This window comes from Ictalurus furcatus, chromosome 11 (genome assembly GCF_023375685.1).
Source record: "Ictalurus furcatus strain D&B chromosome 11, Billie_1.0, whole genome shotgun sequence".
NCBI classification, from domain to species: Eukaryota; Metazoa; Chordata; class Actinopteri; order Siluriformes; family Ictaluridae; genus Ictalurus; species Ictalurus furcatus.
The window spans coordinates 3,462,753-3,475,445 of record NC_071265.1 but is presented as its reverse complement, the minus strand read 5'-3'; the positions used below and the strand labels follow the sequence as shown (position 1 = coordinate 3,475,445).

Below are 12,693 nucleotides of genomic sequence, written 5' to 3'. Positions count from 1 at the left end.
AGGTGGATTCTGGGAATTGTAGTGAGACGCCGTTCTCAGCGTTAACGTCCCACCACTCTTAACTTTAGAAACCGCCGCCAACTAATCCATCCACCATTTATTATTTCAGATTCATCTAAGGCTGAAATCAGACCCACATCCTGCTCTTTTTTTTTTTGTTTGTTTTTTAACTGGAAAGTTCTGGCCAGCAGTTGTTCAGTGATGGTTTCCTCAGCATGTGTGTTTGTGTGTGTGTGTGTGTGTGTGTGTGTGTGTGTGTGATTGTGAGTGTTGTATGAGCTCAGAAATATTAAGGGCAACTCACCACAACAAAGAGTTTCAATCTAAAGGCTACATAACTCACTTCAGACAAGAATTTCCTCTGGGGGAACGCCGCTACTTCCAGACACAAAAATAGACTGCTCTCCATTTACACCCCAGGAGTTCCATCGAAAGAGTAAGATGTCCGTAAGGGTCTACAACGAGCGAGCTCAAAAATGGTCTTTATCGTGCAGTTAATGAGTGAAATACACACGGGCGTGCACACAGTCCTATTAAACATGCTGATAGACACATCATACACTCTTGTTTCCACCTACAAACACCCCTAACTCCTAATGTACTGTACTAACACAGTACACCATTCACCAGAATCACCCGAGTTACCCTGGTGATTAACGATGCCTTTTAGGTGTTCTAAAGATCCACTTTCAAGATTTTCCCTTTTACTCCATTGGGGTTTTTTTTGTCTCTACATAAAAGCCAGACATGGACATAGATACAACACTACTAAAATTCCAAGGAAATCTAAACCACATGTAACTGAAACGCTATATAATGCGTCTCAGACACTTTTTAACCATGATGTAGTGGGATCTCGAATAAATAAGCTAATTTGCGTGTGCCATCTGATCAATCCTGCTGAACATACTGTATGTGTAACTGTGTGCCAGGTATAAGGTTGATTAAAAGCAGTGAGGGGAGTGAAAAAATATATGTTTATATTATATAAATGCAAAAAATGAGCGTGTTTGCTTATAAGGTGGGTGTAAAAAATGTTCACAGTATCTTTAAATCCTGTCAGTATTGGAGGTGTGAACATGCGGTGAATATCTAATACGAAAGCCGTTTTACCTCGGAAATACTAAGCTGTAACTTTGAAAAACTTTCTCATTACTTTGAGATGCTAGACGTGGTTCTGATTTTGGTTTAATTTTGCCTTCAAGCGGGAAAAAAATCGTAATACAAGTATTATACAAATTTAATACTTGCCCTTCAGCCGTATTGGACACACGTAATCGGTGTCCCTATGACGTTCAGGCTGTGATCAATGACGCTGCAGGTTATAAATTAATCTATTGATATGGATTTAAATTTTTAAAATTTTTTTAGAAATAACTGACAATGCAAGTGTAATTTCATTACGATTGAAACAAACACCAATTAATAAGTGTGTAAATTACTTTGCCTTCAAAGTACTGTTTATTACTATTTATTACTGCTGAAGATCATAATAACCAATGCAGTGAGTAATGTTTCTTAAAGGAACCGTAATATAAAGAGTTACACAGTACAGAAGTACACAGCAGTTAATATTTGACAGTTTTGAAAGGGGAATGTGTTTCTCAATGAAGCACTGTGAACCGGTATGTCGTTATTGTTATCATCACCGTCATGCTTGACATTTTGTTGATTAAACGGCAGACGTCAGCGCCATAGTTTGTTCACTTAAACCAGAGGTGGATTAGCAATCCTCCCCTGTGCAACCCCCCATCCCTGTATATATCACCGGTCTCCAAGTATGTAATGAGGCTCCAAGAACAATTCTGAAAAGTGACTGTAAGCGTCTCCATGTCCTGAGGATGAGAATGTGTTAATATATCCACAGCACAAGCACTATATAACCCGGAGAGATGGAGAGGATTCAACAGGATTGACGCTGTACATAGAGTGAAAGTTGAAACCGTCTGATTCTCCGTACAACGCGCAACGATTCATTCGACACAACAAAGATTTAAGACTAACCAATAAATGTGGATAGATTCTACGGAATCTACTGAATAGATTCAGTAGCCACATTGTTCCCACACCAGTCTCTATTTTTTTCCTCTTTTGAAGTTGACAACACACACACACAAAAAAAGGCAGCTCGTCTTGTTACCAAGAAACGAGAAGACAGACTGACACTGGAGACTCCTTCCATAAATGTTCGATAAATGTCTCCGTACAGAAAACTTCCCCAGAACAACCACGACATTTAACATTTTCTTTGTTAACATTCATATCTTTCTCGAATCAGCCGTTACTATAGAAACAGTAACGTAGTAAAACGAGCACAGTAATGTATATCTGTGATTCGTAGCTGGAATTACGGACAGATCCGCTGTTATAGAAAATTACTCAACACCTTCAAACACTCACTGTGGTTATAATATACTGTGTTAGAACAGATGTTGTATAACAACTCACTTTTATATCCTCCTCGTTATCCAATCCAAAGAAAGTAAAAATTCCTCCAGTTCAAAGTGAGAAAACAGATATAAAATATGCAGATGTTTTTGAGTGTCGTTTCGGCTCCCTCGTGACAGCAGGAAGCGGGAAGTACAGCAGCTGTGTTAACAGCGATGCCTCTGATGGTGCTGCAGTACGGAAAGTTCTTACAAATGGCCCAAAGTAAAGTCAACTTTGGCGTTCGGTTCAAAACAAACCTGCGCTTTGTGCACTACTGAGTATCTGGAAGACATTCGCCAGAGTACCATGATTTACTCACGACACAAGTTTTACAACAATGTTTGTTGGTGAAACCCCTTAAAATTCTGTTTGAGAGAAAATGGAGCATTTTGAAGAAGTAATTGGTGGAAAATACAATGTTTCCCAGCCTGAATGTATTCAGTCAGACAAGTCCATTCAATGGAAGACCAATCAACTTCCATTATATCCCATACCACTGACACTAAAACGCCGACTATGATCAAAGTTGTTATAGTTGTAATTAACGGACTGGTCTCTTGAATGAAATATTTTGCACATTATATTAAGGATTCCTTATCTAACATTACATGTGTATTTGTTTATGTTATGAAGCTTTCTGTAAGAAGACATTTATTTCAATTTATGGATGGAGTCTTCAGGATCAGTGCTTTGGGACAGTCAGAGACATACAGTTGCAATCAAAATTATTCAACCCCCACTGCAAATCAGGTTTATTGTCAACATTTACAGACTTTCAGAACAAGTCAAACAAAAGCGACTGAAATAGTTCGACACAACGAATGCTTCAAGTGGTTTCCCCAAATTCAACTGGAAATGCAACTTGTAATGATTTCTCCTGTTTGAAACTGATTCAACCCCCTGAATAGAATCCCTCACAACAGCACAAAAAAGCAAAACAGGTGTTTTCAAGGGTTTCATTAGTTGCAGCAGGTGTGCTTGAGCTGGAACACATGAGATAGCTGAACTGGCTAGGGGTAGAAAGTGTATGAAATACCTGAAAGGGGCAGAAAAAGGAAGCTATCGATGGCTGCAAGCAGATTTCTGGGAAGGCAGGTTGTGCAAAACCCTCGAGTGACTGCAAAAGACCTGCAGCAAGACTTGGTGTAACAGGCACTGAGGTTTCAGTGAGCACAGTAAGGCGTGTACTAAATTCAGAAGGTTTCCATGCCAGAACTCCAAGACGTTCACCGCTACTGACCCAAAAGCATGAGAAAAGTCGCTCAAAATCTATAAATAAACCACAGAAGTTTTGGGATTCTGTTCTGTGGAGCGATGAAGCAAAACTGGAATTTTTCAGCACGATGGATCAGCGGTACGTCTGGAGGAAGAAGAATGAAGAAAGAACACTCTGTCCACAGTCGAGCATGGTGGAGGCTCGGTGATGCTCTGGGGCTGCTTTGCATCCTCTGCACTGGAAACCTGCAGCGTGTGGAAGGCGAGATGGATTCCTTGAAGTATCAGGAAATCCTAGGAGAAGAAGCTGAAGCTTGGGCGTCACTGGATCTTCCAACAGGATAACGATCCCAAGCACACCTCAAATTCCACCAAGGCTCGGTTGCAGAAGAAGTCCTGGAAGATTCTACAGGGCCATCACAGTCACCTGACTTGAACCCCATAGAAAATCTCTGGTGGGATTAGAAGAAGGCGGTCGCAGCACGCAAACCCAAGAATATTACTGAATTGGACGCCATTGCTAATGAGGAAGGGGAGAAGATTCCTCAGGAACGCTGCCAGAAGCTCTGCATCTCGTTTGCAGCGGGTCATAACAGCAAAAGCGTGCTCTACTAAGTACTAAAGATGCTTACCATGAAGGGGTTGAATAATTTTGAAACGGGAGAAGTCATTATAAGTTGCATTTTCAGTTGAAGTTGGGGAAACCACTTGAACCTGAAACCACTTCGTTGTGTTGAACTATTTCAACTGCTCTTGTTTGATTTTGTTCATTGAAAATAGCTGAAAGTCTGTAAATGTTGACAGTAAACCTGATTTGCACTGGGGGTCGAATCGTTTTTATTGCAACTGTAGGTGTAACTTAAACTTTTCTGACACTATAAATGGATACATAAGTATGATGTTAAATATCAAATTGTTATCGTTGGCAAATTGTCATCATCAGTGAGATGAAATTATTATATATTCGAGTGTATAAAAGAAATATAACAACCAATAAACTATCAATTCTGCAGTGATGACCTGGATCCATGGGAAAGAACATGCATTAAAGAGAACATAAGGGTTCGAACTTCTCAGATTGAGGACTCACCAGCTCTTTAATGATCTTCTTTACGATGTCTTTATCCTGCAGGTTGTGTAAATAGCGGGTTGGTGGAGAACTGGCCAGCACCCTCAGCTGTGCCATTTTGGAGGTCTCTCTGGCAGCGGGTGTGACACCGATGGCAAAAAATCGAACCCCTTGGTTCTTGGCATCAGCCACAGCAGAAAATAAGTCTGGATTTTTTGGATGGGACTCTCCATCATAGAGCAGCACAGCCACTTTGACACTCCCAGTTCCTGATTCGTTCAGGTAGAGGTGTGTGAGGTTTGTGATGGCGTACGTCACGTACGTGCCTTGCCCGATGTAGGGAATGGGAGCGATGTTGGTTTTGAAGTTGGCCACGCCCCTCCACTGGTTGAAGGTCTGCTCAGGTATCACATGGCTGCTGTATTGAAGGAGTGCAGATCTAAAACTCAGGCTGCGCCCACTCTGGAGGCGCATGTTCTCTATGCGCTCGACCACTTCAGTGACTAAGCGTTTCTCTTGGCCGTGGTTGTCCTTGGCACTTTCGGAGCTGTCCAGCAAAAATGCCAGCTCAAGGCTGCAGTCCTCATTTGTGAGTGCTGAGGAAAAAAAAGCATAACAGTGCAGTCTTGAAGATCTTGAAGACATGAAACCGCTCATCAGGTCTATTAAATAATGAAGTTCCAATTAAACCTAAGAGATCAGGAAACTCATTATGATCACATGAGACTTGAACTGAAGTACATTCAGAGGACATGAGAGACATTTTTAAAGGTAAAGTCCACATTATGTTCAGAAAAGGCAATACGTTTGGAAGAGGAATAGAATAAACCATTCCTTGGAGGAGGAGGAGGAGGAGGAAATGGTTAAATCTCTCTTTAACGCATTCAACAGTTTTTCCCTGTGGAAAACTGAAATAAGAAAGAGAATTCAAGCAAAGAACTCATCAAGAACTATCATTCATTCATCTCCAGTAACGGCTTTATCTTGATCAGTGTCCCGATGGATCCGAAGTGTATCCTGGGAACACTGGGTGTGAGGCTGGGACACACCCTGAATGGGACACCAGTGCATTAGACATTCAGACCTTGGGGCAATTTAGCATACCAATTCCACCTGCTAGCATGTTTTGGGAGGAAACTGGTGAACCCAGAAGAAACCCAATTGGACACATGGAGAACATATGAAATTCTACACAGGCAGTAACCTGAGATCAGGATCTAACTGTGGATTATGAAGCGAAAACACTTCCCGCTGCACCACCATGCCACCTCTTTGTGTTGTTGCTGGTATAATTCTTCCTTGGTAAAGGGCATGCAAATAGCTTTGGACCACTGCCACTTTGTGCTGCCTAGGCAAGCACTTCAAGACAGTGTTCTTGCATGACATGCAAAGACATTGCTTGCTTGCTTGGTCTGGACCATGCCATTTTGTGCATGCTTAGGCAAGCATATACCTTCAAAGGTTCCAACAATGTAGGGTGTAATAAAACACCACTATCTGTCTGAGTTTAGTGCTACAAAGATTCATATCTCTATCTCTATCCTCTAGTGCTGAATTTGCATATTGGAACCTGATTGGCTCTTAAAATCTAGGACAAAATAAACACTAAAGACAATTAACCCCAGGGCTGAAAGATACAGCTATAAATAACAATGACCCCAGTGTCACGTCATTTAGTTCTGCTGAGATGTTGGCAATTAATGTACCAGCAATAATGTCACGAAGCGTTATGAAAATCTATCGCATTAAAAGATGTTTCGTTTAATATTCATTGTTAAATTGAGTGATTAATAAGAAACTGGAAGACAAAAAAATATTAAATCAATCAAAATACATCAACAATTGATTTATGATCACGTCAAGGCACCCTGGATCAAAGTTGAATTAAACTGGGAGGTCCTTAGTGATTCCCACCGCTAGACAGAAAACATAGCAACCGTTAGAAAAGTAAAATGGGCGGGGCCAGGTAATGCGATTACGTTGAATTTGATAGAGTTGTGCGAAAGAGAAGCGAAGTGATAGTCCGATAACCAATAGGAATGAGGGAACGAGGACGTGAGTCATGGCACTCGATTGATCATCTGGTTTCTATAAAATACTCAAGATGTCAAGTCAAGATGGAGGAGAAACTGTTCTGATTTATCGCTCCAAATATATCATGTGGCTTGGGCATGTACAGCCTGTAATGGATTAGAAAGTAAAGCAAACTAGTCAGCTGAAAACGCCATATCGATAGTGGCGCACGCATTGTCGTCTGTTAATTACAATCAAATTATTTTCATTTCGATGTGAATATTAGGTTTTTGCAGTATACAAGGATCATTGCTGATATATTGAGTTGCTAAATAAACATGTGACACACACACACATCTATGTACATCTAAGTAAAGATCGGGTACATGGAGATGGCCATTGCACAAGCAATTAAACGCAAATTCGGCAGCACCTCGTAAACATGTAGGGATTTGAGACAGTGCCGAAGAAAAAAGACATTGCCGTGAACAGGTGGAGTTAAACACAACCCAGTGAACTCAACCAAAGTTCAACGCTCTGTGCTAAAGCAATGACTCCTCACACTCTTTACCAGGCTGTGGTGAGATGTATACCATAACCACTTAGGCAAGAGGTCTAAATCCGCTACAGGCTCCTATAAATCACATTTATGGTTGAGGGAGACAGAAAGACAGAGCACATGGCACATGACATAAAGGAAACTTGCCTTGGGACAGCAAATGGGAATTAAATTCATAAAGCACAAAGACAGAACGACGAGATAAGATCACATCTTCCAGGCTCAAAATTCCACAGATTAATGAGAATAATGCTGAGGTTATGCATAACGCCATAATTACACAGGATTAGAAATTGAAAGGTACTGTACTATCCTACACTATCCGTCCATTTTCCGTCCCGCTTATCCTACGCATGGTCGCCTGGAGCCTATCCCAGGGGACCCCTGAAGTACGAGGAGACCACGCGAGCTCTCAGCACACAGGGTGGAGTCGAGATTCAAACCTCCAACCCTGGAGGTGACAGGCAAATGAGCTAGGCACTAAGCCATCATGCCTGCTTATCCTACACTATACACAGTTTTACACTACGCTATACTATTCCACGATATTATTATCCATCCATATTTCTATTCAGAACAGCGCAACTGGGATAGAGCGCTAAGGGAGATAAAAACATTAGAGGGTCTTGTTCATGGGCTCAGATTCCAGAATTCAGCAGCATTGTGGTATAAATTCAGTTAATATGATGTGTACAGGTGTAATTTCTCACACGGAGCGTTGTTTTTCGGTGCGAGGTTCGATGTGATCAGTTTGCTTTTGGCTTTTCTCCTGCTGTTCCTCTCTTCCTGTTCTTCTTCATCATAGTCTTCTTCGTAATCGTCCTGCTGAGCCCAAGCACACTGCAGCCCGAGCAGCAGCACCATCCAGCTCACATGCAGCCGCATTGCACCTACACACACACACACACACACACATATGCTTTCACACTAATTATTTACCAGCTCACAAACCCATAAAAAGCTCTGCTGGCAGCACTTTTTGGTTACAGCAGCTCTTCCAACTTTTGAGAAAAGCGCCAAGTAGCACTTTTTCACTTCCTGACCAATCAGGACGCAAGAAAAACAAACATGGAGGACGAAGTGTCAGTTTTTTTTTTTTTTTCCGTTGCAAATAGTCTAACATTGCAATATAGCTAAAATGATCGACACTCGCTGGTACCGGTACAAGACCTGACGTCCCACTTTAACTGTGGATGCATACAGTCACGTCGAACAAGCAGCCCAAATTCTCTTGATTTTCCGCCTCCAAAGCTACAGCGAAGACAAACGACCTCCTCATCGCCAGAGTTCTACAAATCTTTATTTCATCCGCGTTACCGATGATAATAAATCTAATCTAGAGAGCAAGCTAGGATAATCCGTAGCTGTTACTAGCTAGGACTGGTGAGAGTGTTGGTATTGTAACTGTATTGTCCTGCTATGTTAATTCGCATGTCATAACATTCAAATGGACACTCGAACAGTTCATACAGCTATATATTAGCTATAAAGTTCAATACTGTAAGAATTAACGCAGTATGGAGGAATCAAGCAGGCAGCAAGCAGGACTGGATTAAATTTACAAAAAGATCAAAGTTTCGTTTGAACTAGGATCAAATCTTAACCGAACAAAAACTTAAACAAAAACATTGGTAAAAAAAAAAAAAATTAAGATCTTTACACGTTCTTAGGATTCAATCTTAACTTGGGATGAAAACCCAGTTAGCTTTAATTACATTCTTCTTCTCTTTTAGTGAAAACTAGGATTAAAACTGTACTTCGAGCAACAGTTTTACTTTGTTTTCTACACTCTGTATAACGGGATAGGCAACGAGCTGATATCTCAGATATTTAAATGACCTCAGATACAAATATTACATTTTAATCCATGTTAAATGTGGATTTTAGAGTATTAGAGTAACAGAGTTAATGCAGTCATATTGTTTTAATTTAATTTACTTATTAATTATTTTTACAAGGTTTATTTTAAAATTAAAAGTTAAAATTATTATTTTTTAAAAAAAAATTATATATTTTTTTAATTTATAAATTATTATAAATTTTTTTAATTATTATTATTTATTTATTTATTTTTTTACAAGTTTTGGTGTAACTGAATGACCAGATTTTGATCGAATCAAAATTAAAGACCCAACTTTTTTTTGGCCCGTTTCAGTTTAAGAACGAACCCTTTAATGTCACATGTCTTGGTTTCTATGAGCAATAAGTGGGTCAGAGCTGTTTCATTGATAAATTGATGCGAATGTAAATCATATCATATCAAATAAGGATGATTCGGTGTAATGGTACATAAATCGGTGTAATAGTACTTAAATCTTTATCGGTGTCCATTAAATAAGTCGAGTTTCCCCACCTTATAAATCCTACTTTAACCTCTGTTTAAAGCTACACCGTAGCTTTCTAATTACTTTCACTGTAAATACCGTGATACTTCAGAAACCGGTGATTAATACGGTTTAAGATGATATAACTGATGAATAAGCCTTAACTCATCATTGTTGTTTTTCCATGTAACTACATGTAGAGAAAAGAAAACATGACTTTGATATCTACCAGTCATCCAGTGGTACACTCACCTTCTCTGTACTCACCACGACGATTCCACTGACCCAGAATCAGACACTATAAAACACTGAACATCTCGCAGTGACGGAGAGGAAGAGACACCCCGAGCCTCAGAGCGCGAGAGTCAGATGTTCAGTGTGTGTATGCGAGCGTGTGCACATCTGCTTTCACACGAAACAGCTCCTCCCTTTAAAGATATGGTTCAGCCAAAATGAAATGTACCCAGTTTACCTCGCAGATATTAAATGCAGTTCATCAGCCAAGACACCAGCCTAGGAGTATTTCTATCTTTATTCATTTTTTTGTGCCGTGACGCTAACAAGTAATTACACGTAAGTGTATAGCCTCCAGTTTAGCAGTAGTACACAACACTGAGCTACTCTACAGAGTTACTTCTCGTGATGTCCTAAAATCAGATGTAAATAAGAAAAATAGTGTAAGTTTACGTCATTTGTCATGAAGGGCTTAAGCTGTAAATAAACATCTTTAAGTACTAGTGTTAAGTGTAAGTGTTACTAAACTAACTACCTAACTAAACGGAAATGCCAAGTGATTTGTCACTGATCTATTATTAAGATCCTATATACTGAGTACTAATGTGTGGCGGCCTGGTTAAACCCTTTACATGACATTTTTCGGGCATCTTCAAGTCTGGTGATTCGTGAAAGGAGAAAATGCCTTCCATGATTCGATTCCAATTCCACCGCAAGAAGCCGCACCTTCCTTTACATGTACGGTGGCGCTTGAAAGTGTGTGAACCCTTTAGAATGTTCTATATTTGTAATAAATATGACCCAAAACGTCATCTGATTTTCACACAAGTCCGACAAGTAGGTAAGGAGAACCCAGTTAAACAAACGAGACGAGAATATTATACTTGGTCGTTAATTTAGTGAGGAAAATGACCTAATATGGCATCCGTGAGAGGCAAAAGTATGTGTACGTTTAGGATTAGCAGCTAAATTGAAGGTGATGTTAGAGTCAGGTGTTTCCAATCAATGGGGTGACGATCAGGTGTGAGTGAGTGAGCGCTCTGCTTTATTTAAAGAACGCGGATCTATCAGAGTCTGATCTTCACAACACGTGTTTGTGGAAGTGTATCGTGGTACGAACAGAGCAGATTTCTGAGGACCTCAGAAAAAGAGTTGTTGAAGCTCATGAGGTTGGAAAAGGTCACAAAAGCATCTCTAAAGAGTTTGGACTCCACCGATCCACAGTCAGACAGATTGTGTAGAAATGGAGGGAATTCAAGATCATTGTTACCCTCTACACGAGTGGAGACCAGCAAAGATCACTCCAAGAGCAAGACGTCTAATAGTCTGCGACATCACAAAGGAACCCAGAGTAACTTCTAAGCAATTAAAGTCCTCTCTCACATTGGCTAATGTTCATGAGTCCACCATCAGGAGAACACTGAACAACAACGGTGTGCATGGCAGAGTTGCACGGAGAAAACGCATGTCACATGACCATTCATGCACACTGGACATGCGCGTACAGTACAAGTGTGCAATAGGATAATGGGTGAGGAATAATTGCATGAATTACATCAATACGAATGTGAATTATAAGGAAACGATATTTAAATGAGGGTTTCGCACATGCTATTTGTTATTAATAGCAGTCCTCAATGACACTCTAATAATAAGCTAAATGTGATGTGTTTAAATGAGGTGTGAACATGAAGTCCATACCTACTGTAATATGAATATTTATAATGTATAGTATGAACGTTTCTAACACGATAATACTAACTTTACAATACAATACTATATATTTTCTGATCGTTTAGAGACACTGAAGCATTAGTCCAAAACTTTACGGTAAATGTTTTCATTATCCAGAACTATTTTAATGTATATAGTTTGTTCTCAACTGCCAGAAACTGGTTTTTTTTTTTTTTTTTTTGCAAATTTTATACATGCCCTTCAGCTGTACAAATTTACATGGAAGAGTAAGACTTTCAGGCTTTGACGCTGCCTTGTATTTAGCACTTTTAGGTAGAAACGGCCACAAACGTGCAAAATCGGACAAGATATGATGGAAAAGGATGTCCAATCTTCCGAAGAGCTTGATAGTAAATCAGCCGGTGGACTTTTGTGTGCGTTATCCATGTTTTTATAGTCTGATTCTAAGTCTGATTCTAAATCATTAAACAAAAAAATGATGAGCGTAAGGGTCTGTTATTATTATTTCTGCTTTCTGTTCTCCGGACCTGCCTGATCCATCCTGATGACCTAAATCTGATTGGAGCTCTCATCAACTGGAGGCTACAGCCTGGAGATTGCTGACGATGGTACCGCTTGAAGTACCATGGAAATGGTTTTGGACTTCAATTCCACATGGACGTTCTCGCTGTGGTTGCTGGGACTACGGTTGCTGCGATGGCCTTAGGACTGCAATTACCACATGCAGTTTTACACTCAGGTCTCCTTTAGTGAACAGTGGACTAGTTCAACAAACAGACTTCATATAAACACCATAACGAGCTTTCTTTTACTTTCACACTATCCGTCGTTACCCAGATGAGGACGGGTTCCCTTCTGAGTCCGGTTCCTCTCAAGGTTTCTTCCTCATATCATCTCAGGGAGTTTTTCCTCACCACCGTCACCACCGGCTCGCCCAATAGGGATAAATCCACACACTTAAAATCTCCATCCTGTGTTTATATGTTTCTGTGACGCCGCTTTGAGACGATGTCCATCGTTAAAAGCGCTATACAGATCAAATCGAATTGAATTGAATTGAATTATTTGCATGTGAATTTTGCTCAAATAAATCAGGGCTTTTATGTTTAGGGCTTTTCAACATTTGTTGAGATTTCTCATCATTTTGTTGGAGC

General features: G+C 40.1%; 1 protein-coding gene across 1 annotated transcript in view; it reads right to left on the bottom strand.

Annotated features, from left to right (window-relative positions):
- The window catches only part of col28a2b (collagen, type XXVIII, alpha 2b), a 44,661-nt gene extending 34,166 nt beyond the window's left edge, over positions 1 to 10,495 (bottom strand). The window contains exons 1-3 of the mRNA XM_053636355.1: positions 9,863 to 10,495; positions 7,997 to 8,176; positions 4,736 to 5,310 (exon numbers count right to left, since the gene is read on the bottom strand). Coding sequence (XP_053492330.1) covers positions 4,736 to 5,310; positions 7,997 to 8,171 — 750 coding nt within the window. The 5' untranslated portion in view covers positions 8,172 to 8,176; positions 9,863 to 10,495. The remainder of the gene's footprint in view (positions 1 to 4,735; positions 5,311 to 7,996; positions 8,177 to 9,862) is intronic.
- Between the last annotated feature and the right edge of the window lie 2,198 nt (positions 10,496 to 12,693).